Source organism: Perissodus microlepis, chromosome 18 (assembly GCF_051167445.1).
Source record: "Perissodus microlepis isolate ML-2025 ecotype Zambia chromosome 18, ASM5116744v1, whole genome shotgun sequence".
NCBI classification, from domain to species: Eukaryota; Metazoa; Chordata; class Actinopteri; order Cichliformes; family Cichlidae; genus Perissodus; species Perissodus microlepis.
This window is the reverse complement of record NC_140478.1, coordinates 25,071,887-25,088,314: the sequence shown is the minus strand read 5'-3', so window position 1 is coordinate 25,088,314 and position 16,428 is coordinate 25,071,887. Positions and strand designations below refer to the sequence as shown.

General features: G+C 41.9%; 1 protein-coding gene across 3 annotated transcripts in view; it reads left to right on the top strand.

The window, feature by feature from the left end:
- zfyve9a (zinc finger, FYVE domain containing 9a) overlaps positions 1–16,428 on the top strand; it is a 38,171-nt gene that overhangs the window by 16,902 nt on the left and 4,841 nt on the right. For 2 of the 3 annotated variants that reach the window (XM_084911424.1, XM_084911423.1), the window contains 12 exons: positions 769–868; positions 2,465–2,641; positions 3,914–4,065; positions 6,370–6,499; positions 6,879–7,001; positions 8,089–8,244; positions 9,304–9,528; positions 11,769–11,851; positions 12,044–12,148; positions 14,221–14,371; positions 14,534–14,614; positions 14,768–14,930. In XM_084911424.1, the coding sequence (XP_084767550.1) occupies positions 769–868; positions 2,465–2,641; positions 3,914–4,065; positions 6,370–6,499; positions 6,879–7,001; positions 8,089–8,244; positions 9,304–9,528; positions 11,769–11,851; positions 12,044–12,148; positions 14,221–14,371; positions 14,534–14,614; positions 14,768–14,930 (1,646 nt within the window). The remainder of the gene's footprint in view (positions 1–768; positions 869–2,464; positions 2,642–3,913; positions 4,066–6,369; positions 6,500–6,878; positions 7,002–8,088; positions 8,245–9,303; positions 9,529–11,768; positions 11,852–12,043; positions 12,149–14,220; positions 14,372–14,533; positions 14,615–14,767; positions 14,931–16,428) is intronic. The other variant, XM_084911425.1, reaches the window with a different exon arrangement.

Sequence of the window (16,428 nt, the reverse complement as noted above, 5' to 3'; positions counted from 1 at the left end):
AGTGTTTTAATATTGAGCAAAAACAGAAACGGCGAGATGGAAAAACATGTGGAAATAGCTTTGATAGATGAAGGAGGTAAATTTAATGCAGGGCTGTAATAGACGCTTTCCTCTTTAGGCATTTATTTGCTGATAGTTGGGCAGGTAGCTTTATAGCTTTATGCCCACCCACACACACAAAGCAGGTTGTCTGCACTGTGCTCTAAGCTGAAGATGCAGTCGCTGACAGTGCAGTGGAAAAATCGGCGGACTGCTACTTAATTTCCCATGGTAGTAAACAAAATCACACACACTCCTTGCCACTTGAGCAGGGGGGAGCTGGCACTGCAGTAATACTAACACCTGCACTGGGGCTGCAAACAATAGGCGCAGCGGGAACCTCGGTGCACCCTCCACCACAGTGCTAGATCCACAACTAGATTATAATGGTGCTGCGTGGCTCTGAAATTAAAAGGATCATCCACCCTCTGTCTAATTATTTAAAGTACATGATACTGGAAAATGACACATAATGAGGTACTAATCCATTGAAAGAAAAGTGTCGTGTACGCAGCTGCAGTTCATTGAAGCGCTGGCTCAGTACATGAAATCAGTGTCCATAAAACGCTACATTTCCTGCACATTTAATGACAACTTTCTGGACGTTCTTTAATAAAAAAAAAAATAAAATAATTTTTACGTTGAAGGTGATGATGTCATGTTAGAGGTTTGGTCATTTGTAGGATTCTGGTGTGGATTATTTTTCTGTCTCTCTGTGTTGTTTTTAAGGTGTTCTGTGCGGCGTGTTGCAGTCTGAAGTGCAGGCTCATGTACATGGACAGGAAGGAGGCTCGTGTCTGTGTCACCTGTCACTCTGCTCTGACAAGTGGTGAGCATCATTGCAAGTACTGCCAGGTTTCTTCTTTGCAACTTATGAAATCAGATGTTAGAGGTGCAAACTGTTTCCTCCGTATCCTTTTTAATGAATTTAGTATGTCCAGATAAAACCTTTGTCCAATTTTACATTTTCTTTATTTGCAGTCACACAGTAGACAGTATATAAAGTCATCTGTTTTTATACAGCTTTCCAGTGTAATTCTGCTTAGAAGTTTGTTTGTTTGTTTCTTTCTTTCTTTCTTTTTACATAATTACAGAACACAAAAACAGACCATGGAGCATTACTTGCTTTAAGAAAGAGAGAAGAATTGGAAAAATAAAAGTGAAATAATTTATAAGAGACTAATAATAGAATAAATAACAAGATTAAACAGTAATAGGGACTTGGTAAGATGTGCTTTCTCTCTCGTGGGATCTCCTGGAAAAAGCAATTTGTTTTTATTTATTAATTTTTCTCCACATTATGAAGATTACATAAGCAACACACAAGTTCTCTAAGGCTGGGCCACCTGGCTCTAGAAATGCGAGCCGCTAAACTCGCAGATAGTTTATTTTTGCGTTTGCAAATCCAAAAAGAAAGTCTTTCCAATTGAAAACCAAACTTGTTCTGAATAAAGTGTCTAATTTTGCATGACGTTTGCACCACAAAGTTTGAAAACTTTTGAAAAGCCTGAAATCCAGTTCAGCAAGTTGTAATGGAACAGTGCATGACATAATATACAGCAAAACAAAACAAAGAATCACAGCTTTATGCAAAAGTAATCCATTAAATGCTTCAGAAGAAATAAAGATCGGTTCAATAAACAGAGTAAAGGAACAGGTGTATTGAAAACCTGATTTGAGGCGACAAAACGAAGCGTGTAAACGAAAAGGTGACAAAGCAGAAACACGAACGGTTTTTGACCATGCAAAGAGATGATCAAAGAGAAGTTGATCAGAGCTTCTTAATGAATAAAAATGCGATCTGTGCAAAGGTTCAGTAGTTAGCAGCAGTTTGATTTTATCTCTAATGTGGTGCAGCTTCTGTATAGATAAATCATGTTTACAGCACACATTTTGACACATCATGCTATGAAAGGAATGGGTGATATTAATGACTTTAATTATCAGTCCAGGTTCACTGATTAATGACTTAATAATGAATTTTAATAATAATGTTGTTCGTTGGCGCCTTTCAAAGGATTCAAGGTCACCTTAAAACACAAAATGAACAAGAACAGCATTAAAAGAGATTTAAAATCCAAGAACACTATGAATGTAAAACATATAAAACAAGATGGTTACAGCTGATATGCTAATGTAAACAGATGGGTTTTGTGCTGCGATTTAAAGAGTGTCAAAGAGTCTAGTTGATGAGCTGAGGTGAGGCACAGCTGTAGGCTGTAGCAGCTTTAAGGCTGAAGTGAAGACTTACAGGCCTCGTTAGAGAAAATAGTAACACCTGTGAATTTTGTGCTATGAAGGAGTACCTGCTTACAGGAAAGTCTTCTAAATTCCCCAAGAATTCTCCTGGTGTGAAAAATGTCTGTGTACTTATGTAACGCACGTCGACTCCTAATGTTTACTGGTGCCATTTTCTCTCTGTCAGCTCAATCATGGGAGACGCCGGCTGCTGCGAGCAATCAGAGTCCAAACCCCAACAACCCAGCCGAGTACTGCTCCACCATCCCCCCTCTGCAGCAGGCTCAGGCCTCTGGGGTGCTCAGCTCGCCCCCTCCAACCGTCATGGTGCCCGTGGGAGTCCTGAAGCAGCCTGGCAACGAGGGTACGACCTTTACGGCGAATAAAAGTACTCTTATGCTAACATCTTTTGTAACCCTTGAAAGTGACACTTTGTCCTCTGCAGATTTTTCCTTATATGCTGATATTTCATTTACTGTGTGTGTGTGTGTGTGTGTGTGTGTGTGTGTGTGTGTGGGAAATCTCAATGACAGTTTTAGCTTTTAACAGTCGATATAAATCATAATATAATTGATATATTGTGCTGTTTCTTTCAAAATAATAATTTTTATGGCTCAGTGCACTACGTTCCCAACTATTTACATTTCTAAATGATCACATTCACCCCGCATCAGGCAGTAGCAGCTATAAAATTCATATGTCCTCCTCCCCCAAGTAAATTTTAATTAAAAATCCAAGGTAGTCCACTTAATTACATTTCTTTCTTAAAATAAATTGACTAGTAGGCAAACAATTTATTTATATAGCACTTTTCAAAGACAAAGACTGTGTTTTGTGGAAAATAATCACACAAAAATTAAAAAGAATGTCCCGAGAATATACATTTAAATGAAGAAGACAGATTATTACATTGCAAAATAATTGATCAATAATACAACAACAATTGATCAATTGATCAACAGCTGTACAAGAAGCAAAAGACAAAATGTAGACTGCTCAAAAGCAGAACTGCCATAAAACATGTTCTTGGGACAGTAACAGATATGTTTCTAAGTGATTTTTCAGTCTGTATGACCTCCAGACCTCCCACAGGTCAGGCTGCACAGCATCAAACACTCCACCGCCACGTGTCTGTCTACTTTCAACAGCATACTGAAAAATTATGTATTTTAATATGCTCTAAAATCCTCTAACTTCACGTTGAAGCACCACAGATTTCCTGCTGCGAGGAAGGTGAAATCCAAGGTCAGAGGAGAGGTCAAAAGCTCAAATGGAGATGACATAAGATTCGAAATTGGACAGTTGAATTTCATGCTTGATATCAAACTGGATGAACAGTTTAGGAAAATTGGCATCAACCTACTTCAGTTGGCTCATTTCTGCCAAAATTCAGGGGTCGAAGTGCCTTTATATTTATGTTACTCCAGGTTTCAGTTAATAACTTTTTGTCAACCAATACCCTTAAGTGTCCTTTTCAGTTTTAGCCCCACAAAATCATTTATTTGTGGCTTAATTTATTTTTGAAAGAATTTTGGCTGTAGCCCAGTGTAATCATATTAAATAATCGTGAGCTCAGCATTGACCAAAACAATTACGATTGATGCTTTTAATTTGACAGCGTGTCTTTGACATTCAGGGTCCGTCTCACGAGAGCAGAGGAGGGTGTGGTTCGCCGATGGAGTCCTACCCAATGGTGACGCAGCAGAATCACCCAAACCGCCGACCTCCAGCTCGGCTCCTTCGCAGTCACTCGCCATCAATAAATCCTCCACTTCTGAGTCCACTGAGGTAGGCTTGGCAGCCCCAACTAATACTGTTAGGTTAGCTATGTATGACCCTATTTGCTACTCTGCATTTTGCTGATGGGAGTCACAAAGAACTCTTTATGTGGTATTGTTGGTGGTATGCTGGCTCGGTCTCAGACTGTGATAAACAGCAGTAGGTCAAAGGAAACATTCCTTGTTGCATTATGAGAATTAGAAAATCCACTTGATTGAAATGCTTAAAGCTGGAATGTGCTTTACTCGGGTCACTCAGCTTGTTTCTAAGTGGATAACAGAACAGCAAGCCGTATCCGGTTGTTTCTGTGGTTTTGGTGTATCGAGCATCAGCTGTCAGGATGATTCATGGCCTCTGAAACAAAGTGACTCCCTGTGAATCCCAGAAAGCCTTATTATGCTTTGTAGACAGAACATGAGCTTAAAACCAGACTTTAACATGTGAAAGTCAATGTGAGAATTCAAGTCTTGGTGAATTTGATGCCAGAAATTCTTCACCAGAGAAGACGAGCCCTTTAGTTTGACCGGAGCACACGAAAGGCATCTGCTGTGCATTCATGACTGTTTTCATGGTTTGCTTCTCAAATAAAAGCGACTAACCTAAAAAGGGCAGCGTGAGAGAGGCTTTGGTTCAGGCCAGAAGAAAAAGACCCTCAATCAGTTTTTCATTTTACTTATCACAGGGAAGAGTACGATGGAGCCAGTGAAACAAGTTAGACGATGTCCTCTGCCGCTGTGGAGGAGCTTTATCAAATCTGACAAAATGACTCAAGCAGCATAAGTAATCACATTTTGGTAGATTTATAACAGACCGGTCGCAAAGTCTTTGAAAGAAGGTCAAGAGCAATTAATATAAGATGCTATTAATTTGTATTGAGCTTGTTCAAGAAACTTGATGTCGAGATAGCTGTGGTCTCTAATGTCGACCCAATATTTGTCTTTAAATAAAATTTAAAGGGACTTTATTGTGTTAGTTTTCCAGTGTGACGATTTCATTTTTGGAATCTAGTAAAGTAGCTTTGCATGATTTACAGGTCATAATAATCCTTATTTATCTTGTAGACTGTAAATAAACGATGAGTGTAGCCACCACCAGGAGTAATGCAAGAGGCCACCAGGATATAACATTAGTCTTTTGGCCACTGCTACATTATTTATTTTTATGGACAGAAAATGTCCATATTTGGACAAGAAGGTGGAATGCTAAGTTATCAGCTAATGCTCACAATCACGGTTAGCAAGCTGCATTCATAAAGTATAGGGTTGCAATGTACAGGCACTGAGCAGTGCCAAGTAACAAACTAATAAAGTATTCCAACAGGAAGCCACAGGAATATTAGAATTCTCCAAAAGGCACCAGCAGCACAACTCTGGTCTAATTCAGTGGCACACACAGCGGTCAGCTGTAGCACCTGTCAGTCAACGGAGCTACGGTTCCAACTTTAAGCCTTAGAAAAGTCAAACAAATAAGTAAAGTGGAAAAAAAAACACCATCACACACATACAATTGTAATGAAATGTCCACACCAAACAAAACATGTTTATTTATTTTTTGTTCCAGGCTGCAAACAGGTTTCTTCTGATTGGCTGCCCCTCAGAAAACAGACAGAGCGGTGTGTGGCTGGCTTCAGCTCACAGGGATTAATCATAATAGATGCCTTTTAAATCTCTCAGGCTAAATTGTTTTGGATCATTACTGAACAGTTCAATAAATGTAAAAATCACATTGACAAAAATATCCAAGGTAAAGTTTAAAGAGAAGTGAATGAGTTCATAAGCAGTCGCCCGTCTACACATCCAGCGGAGCAACAATTAGTATTTTTGTGGAGTTGTTTTCTGCCCACCTGATCAGCGTGGCTCTAATTTCTACTCCCTTACCCTCTAACCGGCTTTCAGCTGCTGAGTACTCCACTCTGTTACTCCACAGCGGCGTGACTGTGCTGTAAAAGCAGTCTTAGTGAACTAGATGGTGAAGTTATGAGATGCTGTCGAAGCTGTGTGACTCATGCTCTCCACCTGCTAATATTGATCATTGCAGCTTTAAGGATATAAGGGACCAAATGGCTGAAATGTCAGTTTTGTATTGTTTCAAGTATTTTTCTTGTTCTTGGATTTTTTTTTAAAGAGCACTGCTGATATTTAAATCCAACCTGCTCTGTTATTAATATATAGTTACACTTAATGCTTGTTGAACTTGTTCTGCCAATCTCAGCCATAGTTCCTGAGTATTGTCTGTATTATTACATCTCACTGTGTGTTATAACCTTCAGTACATCTAACTCCACACCCCCCCACCCCTTCTCTCCACCCTCAGGCAGCCCATACCCCTGTTGCCCCAGTGGGCAGCCCCGTGGGCAGCTCTCTCAGCCTGATCCCGGAGGACGGGCTCCCTCCCATCCTCATCTCCACCGGAGTCAAAGGAGGTACGGGAGGCCACATCACAGGTGCTTGCCCTCATCCCCACCGTTCTGCTGCCTTCTCATTGCTCCGTCAGCTGCCGTTTTTGTGCTTTTCTTAAATGTTGTTTCTCTCGTGCTTATTCCGTCACCGCTCATGTTTCGACCACTCATTGCTAAGAGGGGGCGGGAGGGTGGGTTTGAACACGGTAATGCTGTGGTTATAAGTGATTGCTTGGGAGAGTTTTTAGCTGCTTCCTAATTTGATTTTGTACTCATTTTACCATCTTCAACCCTCTCCTCCTCTCTCTTGACTCTCATTCTGACATCACCGTCTCTCATTCTCCGTTCCTCTCATTTATCTTAACTTTGCCTTGACTCCTCCCGCTACCTGTTTCTTCTTCTACTCCGCTCCGACCACCTGCAGATTACGCAGTGGAGGAGAGGCCGTCGGAGATCGTCCTCATGCAACAGTTGGAGGAGGGAGGCCCAGACCCACTGGTCTTCGTGCTCAACGCGAACCTGCTCGCCATGGTCAAGCTTGTCAACTGTGAGTTAAAGCACTGTTCTGGGGGGAGGGTTTTTGGGTTTTTTTTTAAAGAAGAAGAGCAGCAGTGAGCGTAGAGTCAGACTTCTAAATTAATAATTTTTTGATGACAAAAGGGAAAAAGGCAAAATACATATTTGGACTATATACATTTTTTATGATGGCTGATTTTAGCTCTTTTTTTTCTTTTCTTGTGAATTGCTGAGTAGCCATGCTCAAACACGCTCAAATGCCTGAGGAGTTAGGACGTAGAATATGTACTGCCTGGTTCACTTACTGTATCTGTTAAAGTAACAGCTTTTTGTCATTCACACACACTGCTCGGTTACACAGATGTTCATTATGCATTCATTCAAACATTCCTGAAAGAGCTGCCACGCTAATGCAGTGTGTGGCGTATAAGAAGAAATGCCACAATACTACTGAATAATACTCATAAATGTGTATCACAAATCATGATTTATAAATGTTGTCTCATACATCAATACTTTGCATTATGTATGACAGTTTTAAAAATCTGGATTGCAGAGTTTCTGGGTTAAGCCAATGAGGAGCGCCTTAATAATAATAATAATAATAATGGATTGCATTTATATAGTGCTTTTCCACTATTCATTCACTCTTACATTCACACACTGGTGGAGGCAAGCTACAGTTGTAGTCACAGCTGCCCTGGGGCAGACTGACAGAAGCGAGGCTGCCATATCGCGCCATCGGACCCTCTGGCCAACACCAGTAGGCGGTAGGTGAAGTGTCTTGCCCAAGGACACAACGACCAAGACAGACAGAGCAGGGGATCGAACCGGTAACCTTCCGGTTACAAGATGAGCTTCCCAACCCCCTGAACCACATTCTCTAAAATGACCAGGAGGGGGCAACACCTGTGGTGGCCCCCTACTGACAGCTTTCAAGTTAGGGTTGTGTTGTTTGTAAAACGTGTTATGAATATGTTGTTCGGCCTGACTGTATGTGGTGGTTCTTCTGATTTTTTTTTTATGGATTATTATTCATATAAAACATGTTAGATCACTTCTGTGAAGGGGCCTCTAATGTAACCGTGCCCTGACACGTTTTCCCTCTAACCCCACAGACGTAAACAGGAAGTGCTGGTACGTGACGACTAAAGGGATGCATGCCGTCGGCCAGGCCGAGGTCGTCATTCTCCTCCAGTGTCTGCCAGATGAGAAGACCATCCCCAAAGACATCTTCACCCACTTTGTGCAGCTCTACCAGGAGGCCCTCAGTGGTAAGAACAACATTAGCAGCTCCACCAGGAGGCTCTCATTTCCACCTGCACCGTGGAGCCACTCATTAGCGGTTCTGTCTAGAGTCCACAGGTGGGGTGTCTCAGTCGGGGGCCTGCCCTGTTAAAAATGAGCAAACTCTAAATGTAGTGCACAAGAGGAAAATGTCTGAGCTCTACTTTTTGCTTCATAGAGACCACAGGTGCGCCCAGTCGAGCTCAATTTGGAAATCGGGTTACCGTCCAACACTGCTGTGTCTGGTTCATGAAAAATGGTCCAAACATTAGCGTCCTGCTGTCAGGTTGCGTCCGTCCAGGCGTGACTCCTCGCCACCGCTTTGCAGTTCGTTTGTTCTTTTCTTTTTTTAACCTCCGTATGCTGCAAAACAAAAACTGCTAATATCAGCTGACTTTGACGGCTCGCTACCCTCAGGCTGTTTCCTTTTTCATATTCACACTGGAGCAGTTTCAAGTTTGTGGATGGGAGCCATATTGTTTGTGTCTGTCTCGATTAGGTCTGCGTCCGTCAGGCCTCGAGAAGAAGTGCTGGCTTTAGCAAGTCCTAACTGCTGAGCTTTTTCTTGCCATTAGGATTATTATGTTATGTGCCATTTAAAGGCGTGGATCTATCCCACAGATAATTAGAGACATGAACCCTTTTATGGGTAAAATTAAGTTGTAGAGTGAGCAGGCGAGCCTTTGGTGTAGAACTTAATGCAGACTAAACAAGGCTGCTTAGCCACACTGAGTAATCCCTGAGCCTTTCATATCTGTCTCCTCTTCTCAGGACCAAAGCTCTTCCCTTCTTAGCTTTTCATTTGTGCTCATTTTCTTACTTTATTTTTTTCTTCCTCTTCATCTTTTTCAATTTCCTGCTTTTTGCATTCCCTGCTTTTTATTACATTGCTCCCAAATGCCTCTTGCATTACTCCTCTATTTTCTCTTTCCTCCCTGCTGTGCTTTTCCTCTCTAATTCAATCAACCCCTCCTCTTCCACCTCCTTCCATCTCTTATATCACTAACCACTCTCATTCCCCTTATTTTTCTTCTGCTTCTTTTAAGGTAACGTGCTGAGCCACCTGAGTCACTCGTTCTTCACGCAGAGCTTCCTGGGCAGCAAGGAGCATGGCGGCTTCCTTTACATCAGCCCTTCCTTCCAGTCGCTGCAGGACCTGCTCCTGCCCAACCCGCCCTACCTCTTCGGGATCCTCATCCAGAAATGGGAGACGCCCTGGGCCAAGGTCTTCCCCATCCGCCTCATGCTGCGGCTGGGAGCAGAGTACCGATGTGAGTTGAGAAGAATACGAGGCTCCGTACTGTGCCGTCACGGTGATTAAGAAGTAATAATGATGTGATTATGTTGCTTTAATGGCACTCAGACATGTTGCTAAAGAGCTGAAGTTCCCATTTAGTTTGATATGCAAAGAAAATGAAGCTGAGCAGTTTAAAAGCACAGACAAAACAATCCCAGATGTTGGATGTGATTTACAAATCTGCCCTTACACTTTGTGCACATTTGTTTTACCCACAAAACCTGTTCGTCACTATTTTTACCAGATTTTTTTTTTCTTTACGGTGTGGACAGACTACCTCAGATGATTCATATGCACAAATGATAAAGGTGCGGGCGTCTTCGGTGTCTGACATGAAAGAACGGTGGACATATCTATGGCTTTTCCTCCAAACACTGGTCCTGTGTGGCACAGTGAGTGAGGCTCAAAGTGTAGCCAGAAATTAAGGAGGGCTGTGTCACAATATGACCCCTGCTGCCACATCTGGTCACTAACCAACCAAATACCTTGACAATTAATGCAAAAACAAACTGAATATATAGAAGCAAAAGATTCAAAAGAAAAAGTTTGTTAGAAGAAGAAAATTGGGCTGTTTCGGCAGCAGGAGCTTGTTTGTAAGGATGCGTTCTCCAGCTGTTGTCTTGAACCATCCCAGGAGGGCATAGCATGGAGAATAATGGCAGCCGCACTTTTCGGCTTCAACTCAGCAGGTACCATCAACGTTCAGTCAGCACACATCAAACTTTATACCGAACTTTATTAGATCCAAGTCACACAGGCTAATGTGCTGTAAACTTATAAATCTCTTAAAATCACAGAGGTGACTTAAATGCTTTTTTGTTAACTAAAGGCAAATAAAACACTATTGTTTTAATTTTCCAAGGCATAACATTTTTTCTTGACTTCTCTCAAACATCTTCACTAGTTTCTTAATAATACACCTGTTTCCCTATTGGAGTTTCTCAATGTTTTTTTTTGCTGTACTTCACAACCACAGTCACCTCAAGGTGCTTTATAATATAGAGAGAAAGATGATCCCTGTAAGCGCAGAACTTGGCTATGGTGGGAAGGAAGGAGTCTGTTTTAGGAGGTAGAGGCTTCAGAAATTTGAATTGTGGACTGAAGTGAAGTGGAGACGCAGCAGATGTTTGTAGGATTGAGTTAAAATGAGCTGAGGTTACTCCAAAAAACGTTGCTCCTATTTCAAGCTTAGGCAGCACTGAGGTCCCTGGGAACGTTAAGTGTGTGAGTATCCTGTAATGGTCTGTTGGGTCTTTATGGTAAAATATTAAGATCTAGAGAACTTAGTATGTCAGCTGACTTCATATCATGGCTTCCCACATGAAGGAGGGATTTAACGGCGACGCTGCTTTCACCAAATCTTCTTCTCTCACAGCCAGACCTGCCAGTGCCGAGCACCGCCCGCTCGGCTCTGTGAAGCGCCTTGTCTACATCCAGCGAGCACGGATAGAATACATTAACAAAGCCGCACACAGTCGAAGCTCTTAAACACAAAACAGTTGCGCAGCCATGAAATCAGCCCACCACACAAACGGCGCTCTTCTCCACGCTCTCACCTCTTACCTCCGGCGCTGACCAGCAGAAGGCCGAGAGACTCGTCAGCACGAAGTGCAGATTGAGGCTGAGCTTTATTTCTTTCTTCGCTAATGAGAGTTTATACTGAGATCTCTTTTTCCCCGGCTGTTTGCAGTGATAAGACTAAAAATAGTCATCTAAGAAGCTTTAGTTGCTGAAGGAAAAAAGCAGCTGCTGTACTTTTTATTTATTTTTTTTTTCACTTGTGGATTAGGAGTTCACTGTGTGCGATGCGTGGGGTCTCTTGTTCTGCTCATTTGCATTTATGGATGAAGAGGAGGGAAAAAAAGAAGTTGTGTAACATTGAAATACCTGGAAAAAACCTACAGACCACAAAGCCCCAGAGCACTAATGAAATAAAGAAGCAGCTATTTTCTGCTGCTTGCTAATTCATAAGGAGTCGTCACAGCAGGGGAGCCACGTGTTTGATTTGGCAGCTTTTTGCGCAAGATTTCTGACACAACTCCAGAGGGATTTCTGTCTTCTGTCTCCTCTGACTTCTTTCACTTTTTAGGGGATTGTGTAATGAAATCAGCTGTGAAATTGTTTTGAAAATAGCAAAAAATATAAGTCCATGAAACTAAATTTGTGGAAGAGGAAGATTCTCCTGTCATCACCAGTAATCATTGTGTTCTGCAGTTTATCCGTGCCCGCTGTTCAGCGTTCGCTTCAGAAAACCGCTCTTTGGAGAGACCGGTCACACCATCATGAACCTGCTGGCGGTAAGTGCTTTGTTTTTCTCTTCCTGAGCTCGCTTATTATAAAGTTTAATTATTATAAAGGTTAAAGAGCCCCCCGCTATATGCTGGGTATGTAAACAGGAATGTAACGATTCAAGTGATTTGTTTGTTATGATGTTCATCTCAGTTAAACTGCACACATCTTTATGTCTTTCTTTTTTTTCACTGTCCCAGGACTTCCGTAACTACCAGTACACGCTGCCGGTGGTCAAAGGTCTGGTTGTGGACATGGAGGTGAGGAAGACGAGCATCAAGATCCCCAGCAATCGCTACAATGAGGTGAGCACCCATCCGGTTGTATTTATTCACACAATAATGATAGAGAAAATGATAAAGATTTCAACTTCATAGTGCTGCTTTTTCACTCATTCTACACACTTCAATCATGCAATGCAACCACAATGCTCTTCTTCACCAAATCTCTGTCTGTCCCTTACATGGTGCATGCACACATTTAAAAACCATCACCGTTAACAGCAGGCTGGTGAGATGCATTAGCTAACTTCACAGTTAGAATACACTGAGGAATATGGAAGCCTGTTTCTGCCAGCAGAAAAAGAAATGCAATTCATAAGCTAAAATTCCAGGTTATTATCTCAAAATTTTACGTTACTACCTCAAATCTCTAAAAAAAGCTAAAAAGTTAAGAAAATAATGTGAAATTTTGACCTGCTATTTATTTATTTATTTATTTACTGGCAGAAACAAACTTTCATAGAGGGAAACCCTAAAGGTGATAACGAGAAAAAGGTTCCTCTCCATCCAGCTTGTTAGTCTCTGCATGTGAGAAGATTAATGTTGTAAAAATTACATCTATACATTTAAAGTTGATGACCTGAAACCTTTGCTGTGTTTCAGCTGTGCTTCAAACTCAGGAACAGGGGACGTTGTTTGGGTATTTTTCTTACTTGGGATACTTTCTTCTTAATAATATAAACGATTTAACGCTATTCATTTAGAACTGAGTGAATCATAAGCCTGGTGTTTAATTACATTGAAAGCCACATTTCAAAGGTCTCATACCTGTAGTCACCTTGGTCATAATTCTTTGGTCCACCTACGATTGACGTTTGATTTACCACAGCTAGAAATCAACATTATATTCAGGACGTGTGTCCTGAGATTTTATTGGAAACATTCACTGCCTCTCCTCTAAGTTGCATAAACTTTGGTTGCGTAGTTTTTGTGTAATCTCTGACAGTCAGTCAGATGGACTCACAGCTGCCTGTATACATTTGTTATATGGAGTCTTTAGTTTCAGTCTTTCTCAGTGTGGTCACATTTCTTTAATCAGCATGAAAGAAGATTTAGTGCACGTGTTTTTATTTAAAACAGGGATTTGTTCACCTGTTCTGAACTCGTTATATCCTGATAAACACCATCCAAACTATAATGAATAAAAAGACTAAAATTGGTGGTGAAAGTACAATCCAAACTTAAACAAGCAAAACCTACTTAGGAAGCTGAATGACATTAAAATAAACATAAATTAAATAAGAATTACAAAATGAAATAAAATTACAGAAATTATAAAAGAATGTTATAACTCTGGCTTGCACCCCACCTCTGTGATGGATCTCTGTTTTTTGAGTGTTTGTCTTTATAAAATGAATAGAAAGTAAAATCCTCGCATTAAATATTAAAAACAAATTCCAGAAAATGAAGGAAAGCAGATTTTCCTCTTATATAATTCATATTTAAGCATTATTTTCAGGATCAGGCATCATTTTTCAATCTTCCAACATGCAGACTCCCTCCATCAGACTAATGACATCAGTGAATGAGGCTGACTGTGTGTAGGTGCTGTGTGACAAACTCTCTGGAGTCCCTGCAGCTGAACATGAGGTGTGGGCTGCCCACGTGTTATAACGCTGCTGCCTGGAGGGTGTGAATGAACGGCGTATCAGAAGAAGTGATACGCGTTTGGGTGAGAAATAAAGCCGCGGCGGAGAGTGCGGTGCCGGTTGTAGCGTTTGGCTGTCGATGCGGTAACAGATGGGAACCCAGTAATGTGGAGCGGGCACTGTTGTTCAACAGCTTGCAGTCGAGCTTTTTTAGCGCAGCGAGTGGTTAAAACCCTCCAGATTTTCAGTTTTATTTCTACATTTTCAAAGGACGGCTTCAAAGAGAGGCAGAGGCAGGAGAGTTAGCAGAATTAATATGGGAGATCTTTCGGCTGTTGATATCCACCCGTGACGTGTCCTTTTCCCACAGTCTGTCAGCGACGTCCCGTTTAAACTGAGGACTTTACCCACAAGCCCACTGCAATTAGGCTTAACCAGGCAGCCTCTCTGCTCCACGCACACACAAAGGGCTACTTAATTAGTCATGCATATTATTTGTCCTTGCAGCTGATGAAGGCCATGAACAAGTCCAACGAACACGTGCTGGCCATGGGGGCGTGTTTCAACGACCGGGCCGACTCCCACTTGGTGTGCGTCCAGAACGATGACGGGAACTATCAGACGCAGGCCATCAGCATCCATCACCAGCCGCGCAAAGGTGCCGACTCAGAAACCGACTCGACCGTCACACTTGAGACCTCCTTTATCTGCGGCTCGTCTGGAAGGCTGCGATGCCTGAAAATCCTCCCCCTGACTGTTTGTCTCATCTGTTTGCCTGAAAGTAGCTCAGCCTCTTACTTTATCTCTTTGTTTGTTTCAGTTACTGGAGCCTGCTTCTTTGTGTTCAGTGGTGCTTTGAAAGCCTCGTCTGGCTTCTTAGCCAAGACCAGCATCGTGGAAGGTGAGAACAGCGTCAGCAAAGCTACACGTTGGCTGCAGAAATGTTGAAATTAGTCAAAAGAATTGTCACTAAAGTTAAAATAAATAAATAAAGTAAATAATCATGATCCTCAGTACTGACTAAAGCAACTGAGCTGCTTTTTTCCTCCTATAGATGGCGTCATGATTCAGATCACAGCTGAGACGATGGACTCTCTACGTCAAGCCCTGAGGGACATGAAAGACTTCACCATCACGTGCGGTAAAGCTGACCAGGAGGAGAACCAGGAGGTCGTCCACATCCAGTGGACGGAGGATGATCACAACTTCAACAAAGGGTGAGATGGGGTGGAGGGGGGAGGGAAGTCAGGAGGGGAAGGGGAGCTGGAATAGATGCATTTATGTCACGGACAATTGAACTGATAGCTTCCCGGGCGCTGCATTTACTACTTTGCTATAAAAAGTCATTATGCACGCCGGGGGAAGACCTGTGAGGGAGAATCTTAGCAGGGTGGAATGATGCAGTCTGACACGGCTGTGAGATCTGGACCGCTGCAATCAATTTTATTGCTGGATGATAAAATCTGCTCATTTAAAAGCGACTCTTCACTGTTCAGTCTAATTCAGGCCTGTCACCAGATACGATATGACTTCATTAAGAGGATATTTTCACTGCACAGAAGCTGTTTTAACCCTCAGCCACTGTCACACAATCAGAGTTGGTCTACAGTGTATATTACGCTCTTTTCTTTCATGTTTATTCATAAAATAGAACAGCCCACCAGAAGCCTATTGCTGCATAATTAAAGAATAGTTCAGAGTCACCTGATCCAGCATTGATCCGGTGACTGAAACGAGCTGTTTTAGCTCATCTCCCTCTAAGACAGCTTTTTTCTGATTGGCTGCCCCTCACAAACGGATGATCTGCGCAGCAGGTGGGCTGTATGGCTAAGATGACCATTTAACTACACAGTCGTTCAACACTTAATTTTATACAGTTAAAGCCTTTCACTCAGGGCCGTTTACAGTTAACAGATAACCTAACATGTGTTTCTTTGGACTGTGAGAGGAAGCTGGAATAGGGCTGTTCGATATAACGATATATATCAGATGACAATATAAAACCATCTATCGTTTCATTTTACGCTATCGTTTGTTTCGTGGTGTTGCAAAATAAACTGTTTACGGCAATATTTTTTCATCGTTTTGATGGTCACTGCAGTGGCTATATTCATTTCTTAAAGTTCTCCCTTTCTCTTATATTTAATATAACCACACTACAGACGGACAAGCGCCTGTTTTTATGCGCTGTCGTTAGCAACAACGACGGTAACACCATCGCGTGTCCGCTTGTTTATGTTCCACATAAACCTTTCACAATAAAGCTCAAGATCCTGTTGAGACTTTTCAAAATAAACTGAATCATGTGAAAGAGCAAAAAGAGCCGCCAGGTGCTAAAAAATAAACCTTAGACTCAAACGTTAGAACAGGCTTTTCCCAGCAGCACGCTGTGTAATAAATACTCACAAAGAAAACAGCGGCCTTTACAACTTATGTCTAAAAATGTATTGTTTCATGCATCGGTTAAAACACTCGACTCGACAGCTACATGACGCGCAGCTGGAAACACTTCACGCAAGACGAGCTGCCGAGATTCACGTAATTTACAGAAAATGTTACATTTTTGTGATTTATATCGTTATCGGGATGATAGAATTCTTATATCGGGATATGAGATTTTGGTCATATCGCACAGCCTAAGCTACCCAGAAGGAAGCCATGCAAACTCCACACAGAAGGAGCCCAACCAGGGTTCAAAGTTCAAGGCACCTCAGT